The sequence below is a fragment of the Olea europaea genome, chromosome 3, assembly GCF_002742605.1.
Source record: "Olea europaea var. sylvestris chromosome 3, O_europaea_v1, whole genome shotgun sequence".
NCBI lineage: Eukaryota > Viridiplantae > Streptophyta > Magnoliopsida > Lamiales > Oleaceae > Olea > Olea europaea.
In genome coordinates this window covers 9,087,655-9,093,545 of record NC_036239.1, presented here as the reverse complement: position 1 = coordinate 9,093,545, position 5,891 = coordinate 9,087,655, and the positions used below count along the sequence as shown (strand labels likewise).

Genomic DNA, 5,891 nt, shown 5'->3' with positions numbered 1-5,891 from the left:
CCACTGTGATTCTGGACTTTTTGGGAACAACTTGGACCGAGCTTACCCACTTTCTATCAGAGATAGGAAAGATGACATCAACATCTAGCAATTTCAAAATTTCTTTCTTCACCACCTCCATCATGGGAGGATTCAAGCGATGTTGTGCTTCCCTTGATGGTTTTGCTCCATCTTCGAGCAATATCCGGTACATGCACATAGAAGGCTTATCCCCATGATATCGGCTATTGTCCAACCAATAGCTATTTTGTGTTCCCTAAGTACACGGATAAGTCTATCTTCTTGAAGTGTTGTGAGATTCTTTGCAATGATCACCGGTAATGTTTTCCCCTCTCCCAAATATACATACTTCGAATGCTTGGGAAGAGGTTTGAGTTCCAAAGTGGGGGCCTGCATCACCGAAGGTAAAAGTTTCTCTTTAGACATCGGAAGAGTAATATAGGAGAGATCATACCTTGGTGGAATACTTGGTAGTGACTCAAGTGATGCCACAGTTTCCACAACATCCTTGCACACTTGTAAATTCTTACTCAACCCAATGAGATTGTTAGCATCAATGCTTTTAATCAAAGTGGTATCCAATGCATCTTCATTTGATAATTCAAAAACTTTTTGTACTAATGAATCTATTATATCAATTGAAAAAAAAAAGCATGAACACCACTAGGATACCCCATTGCTTCAAAGATGTTGAAGCGAGTAATCTCACCATCAAACTCCATTGTCAATGTACCATCATGCACATCTATCTCTTACGCACAGTCCTCATAAACGGTCTTTCCATGAGCAACGATGGTGACAAAGATGTTGGTTCATCTTGCATGTCAAGAACGTAGAAATCTATCGGAAAAATCAATTGATTTACCTGCACCAAAACATCCTCTAACATACCCTTTGGAAATGCATTAGATATATCAGTAAGTTGAATAATATCACCGATTTCTTTAAGTGATCATAGATTTAAGGAAGCATAAATAGAATGGGGCATGACATTAATAGATGCTCCTAAATCTAGCATTGCCTTTTCAAACCTAGTGTTACCAATAATGCAAGGGATGGTAAAACTTCCAGGGTCCTTACATTTTGGTGGAAGTTTCTTTTGCAAGACTGTTGAGACATTTTCCCTACACTTACCACTTTATTACCTTTCAATCTATGCTTGTTAGTGCACAAATCCTTGAGGAACTTTGCATAATGAGGCACTTGATAAATTGCATCCAAAAGTGGTATGTTCACTTGAACCTTGCGAAAAGTCTCCAAGATTTCTTTCTCATGTTCATCCTTTTTGGACTTTACAAACCTGCCAGGAAATGGAGGAGAGGGAACATAAGTAGGAATAGAACTTTTAGATTCTACGTTAGATCCCGCAGTTGGAGTTGTAGCTTCATCTTTTTCACATGCTAAGTTCTTCTTTTATGTTGACTCCTCAACTTGATCTTTCATTTTAATTGGTGCCTCTTCCAAAATTTTTCCACTTCTTAGTGCCACGACACTAGCATTTTCTCTCGGGTTGATTGCTTGAGAAGGAAGTTTTCCCGATCCTTGAGCCTCCAATTTGCCCACCTTGTTGGCCAATTGACTCACTTGTGTCTCTAAATTCTTAATTGATGTATTTGTTTCTTGTTGAAATTGTATTGTAATAGAAGCTAAAGACTTAACCATATCCTTAAGAGACATCTCTGAACTTTGAGGTGGAGTTTGTTGACGAGGTTGTGGGTGTTGTGGTTGCCTTTGTTGATTGAACCTTGGGGGATGATTTAAATTGTGATTGTAGAGCTATGAAATGATTTCCTCCGTAACTGAGGTTAGGATGATCTCTAAATCCAAGATTATATGTGTTAGCATATGGATCATATCTCTGTCTCTGTTGTATTGGAAATCCCCCAATGGCATTTGCTTACTCTGAGGCTCCTTCTTGCAGTGTCGGGCATGCCTCAGTAGGATGTCCTACAATAGAAAAATTTCACACTTTTGCTTGTTGCATTGTCCCAAGTGCCATTTGTTGTACAAGTGATGTAAGACCGACTAATTGTCGTTCAATTTGAGAGGTTGCTCCTATCTTACTTGCTTGTTTAATCGGTGCTGCTTCTCTACTACCAAATTGTTGTGAGTTTGCGGCCATGTTGGCTATCAAATCCCTAGCAACTGTCGATGTTTTATCCATTAAAGCTCTTCCACTGGCCGCATCAATCATACTTCTCTCCATCAGGAGCAATCCTTCATAGAAGTATTGTAGAAGTAATTGCTCATTGATTTGGTGGTTTGGGCAACTAGCACATAGACTTTTGAATCTCTCCCAATACTCAAAGAGATTTTTCCCTTGAGTTTGTCGAATGCTACATATTTCTTTCTTGATGTTTGTAGCCTTTGAAGCTGGGAAATACCTCTCCAAGAAGAGCTTTTGCATTTTATTCCACGTGGTAATAAGATCGGCCGGCAAATAATAAAGTCATTCCTTAGCAGTGTCTGTAAGAGAAAAAGGGAATGCACAGAATTTCACTTGCTCTTCCGATCTACCAGACGGTTTCATGCTTGAGCAAATTACATGAAACTCTTTCAAATGCTTATTTGGATCCTCTTCGACGAATCCATGAAAGGCAGGAAGTAGATGAATCATCCCAAACTTTAGTTCAAATTCCACCTCCACTTGGGGATATTGAATGCATAGAGCTTGTTGAACAAAAGTTGGAGCTGTAAGTTCCTTTAAGGTCCGATTTGCATCCGCCGTTTCAGGCTCTATGTGTTCGGAGTCACTTGAGGATTTAATGCTCAATCGCCTTAGATGTCTAGTTGGAGAAATATCTTTTCCACTTTCCGATGTGTCGGCCTCTTTTTCTGATCTCAGGTTGTAGTGTGTTATAGGCTTTTTGCTCATTCACAACGTAAATGACAAAGAAAATAACAAAAATAAATAGAAAAACAACAAAATGAAAAATATTGCAATTAACAAATTGATAAAACAATCACCGGTGACACGGCGCCAAAATTAATATGTTACAAATCATGTTCCAATTAATTTTCCTTACTTGACTTAAATGTGTCGTCTTAAATAGTATTATGGCAAGTAAGGGTCATTTCCCGCAGAGGATTGATTCAATTATGCCAATTGCGTACTAAAAAGTAAAATTTATAATAATATACGAAATAGATTAAATAGGGGGGTTTGGTTTGTTAAACTAAGGAAAACGATAAAATTTAAACTAGAAAAGACTTGAAATTTGAAATAAACAATTTGGATCTTGATTGAATGTGAAAATGTGATTGGGGGATATTTCGTCACCACGAGAATGATTTTCATGGCAATAATCACAAAAGATTTTCGTTTTCAAGATTATCAACAATTTAAGAATAATTACAAGCTCAATTACCTCAATTTCTTCTTACAGTTAGTCGAATAAAACAAGCTCTTTATTCAGCCCTATTCATTAAACAACCTAGAACAAGCTCTCTAGATTTAATTTAACAAACGCAATACGACAAAAGAGATGAATTGAATTAAGGGTAAACTTGCTAGCTCGGTTTACTAGCTTAAGTGTTAATCCACATACATTCAATTGAAAATTCTTCATAATCTATCGAAATGTAATTGCTACTAGATTCTAGAATCAATAGCTATTACGTACTACTAATCCCAAAATAGCATTCATCGAAACAACTTATTCATTTAGTTGTACACCTAAACAATCAAGAAAAACAAAATAAACATTTAACACAATAGATTAAACATATTAATCAAGAGAATTATAAAGCACAAATTAATCGAAAATCATAACTCGGGTTTGAAATGATCCCCAATCACAAATATAATTAGTTACTCATGAAATATTCACAAATAGCTAACAATTTTTTACAAAACATTGATAGAAAAAGTGAAAAGAAAAACTTATTGATAAAGAGAGAAATGGTAGAAAATCCTCCAATATCAATGGGTCATCTTCTCCAAGCTAATGCACCATCTTCATGTTCCAATCTTCCCCCAAAATATCTAAGAAAATATATGTGAAAGGAAAAGGAAAAAGAAAAAGAAACAAAAGGGCAAGAAGAAGAAGAATAACCAGCTGCTCCCCTAGAGTTCCGAGAATGAAAATATTGTGTTTGGTTGAATGTTTTAATCTAAAACCTAAAGAAAATTGCAGGATTGGTTCTTGACACCCAGCTCACTGAATTTATTAATTATTTTTTTTAATAGAAACATCATCTTTCAATGTCTTCATACTTTCTTTATCTTTTCATCTTTTCTCGCATAAATACCTTCAAATCATCGTTCAAAGTCGGGTTTTCGTCTACACAATAAAAATAACTAAATTAAGTAATAAATCGCTAATGAAACTCACAAATATCTAAGTTTAATAGCCCGGAATAGTGTAAAAACCCGCACTTATCAAGTAGCGTGACTCAAAAAAAGTCAAATAAGCATTTAAATCATAGTGGAAGAGAACTCAATTTAAAGAAGAGAAATAAAGAGAAGAGTGGACGAATAAAAGAGAAGCAATGGAAGAAGTGAAAATCCAAGATACACAACATTTATTGGTGATACAATGAATGATACATAGCAAACAGCATACAATTACTTATTTGAAATGAATATACATTGTAGACATATTCAAAAGTGATACAAATAACTGGTAAATTTCAAACTTCAGAAATCCAAACATTCGACTAATTATACCCAGAAACATTGGAAACAACAGGGAAAGAACTTAAGGGGTCCAATGAGAAAGCGAGAAGTAAGAATAATGTTGATAAATCTTCAATAATATCTGTAGGTATAATTTGATGTTCCAATTTGTCCCATGGAATTGATAGAATCTGACATGCTCTTCAACTGTTGATTATACATGTTTTGCCTTCTTCGTTGCAAATCTGATTCCATCTCCATCCGTCTTATGCGTGCTCGTTCTTCCTCGTATTGCTGATTCTGAGCTTTCATCCAGCCAAGTTCAGTTTTCGAACTTTTCTGTTCTGATACTTTATGCCTCAAGAAAATTGTGATATATCTCTCGTCATCATTTTCGGGCTCAGTTTCAAGTAAACTAGCACAATTGGCATGAAAATTGAAATTACACAATGAACAATTGTAGGTGAATCCATTGCAGGATTCACCACAGGCTTCACATCCCCCTTGGATATATGGAGGATAGAGGAGGGCAAGAGTGTGTTGAGGGTGGGATTTAAATTGAGCAGACTGTGGCAACTCAAAACAGAATTTATGAAGGTAAAACTTGCAACGTGAACAGGTGTAACAAGAACCAATCAAAGGAAGTTTACAAGCGAAACATGTGCGCTTTTTTGTTTGGCTTGGAATTTCTATGACTTGCATATCATGAGGATGGCTGAAATGCTTCATATCTCTTAACTTTTCTGCCTCTATTAAGTGCTATAATCTCGTGTGTATGTTTGTGTCTGTACTTTTTCAGTGACAAAAGGCTTTCTATTAATAGAAGTTTGAGGATATGGGAAAAGTTTTTTTCTCCCTTTAAATTCTTTGACTTTGTCAGCAAACTGAGTACAGCTTGTACCTGAGTGGACAAGCTGTAGTCTGCCAACTAAGGTAATGTCACATATTATTATCCAGTTTTCTGGAATATAAAATTGCAACTAAACCAGGAAGCTAGTACCAGTGGAGTGCATTTTGTCGTACCGTTGATGTTTTTTCTTTCTTTTCATTTCCTTTTCTCGATAAAGCTTGATAGAAGATAGAATGAATATAACTTTTTTTATAAACATATATAAATTCTGTATAATAAATGAAAATTAAAACAACTATGCTATTAATGTTCGGGATGGCAGCACGGTTGTGGGATACTTAATTAATGGATGAACAGGGAAGGGATGCAGACAATGATCCCCGTCCCGTCCTGATTTAATCAAATTATTTTTTGTAATTTTAC

The 5,891-nt window shown here is 35.7% G+C and overlaps 1 protein-coding gene across 1 annotated transcript; it reads right to left on the bottom strand.

Annotated features, from left to right (window-relative positions):
• Positions 1-4,501: 4,501 nt before the first annotated feature.
• On the bottom strand, positions 4,502-5,494 carry LOC111391446. The gene has a single exon (XM_023016675.1). The coding sequence runs from the start codon at positions 5,345-5,347 to the stop codon at positions 4,751-4,753; it is 597 nt and encodes a 198-aa protein (XP_022872443.1). The 5' UTR covers positions 5,348-5,494; the 3' UTR covers positions 4,502-4,750.
• Positions 5,495-5,891: the final 397 nt, after the last annotated feature.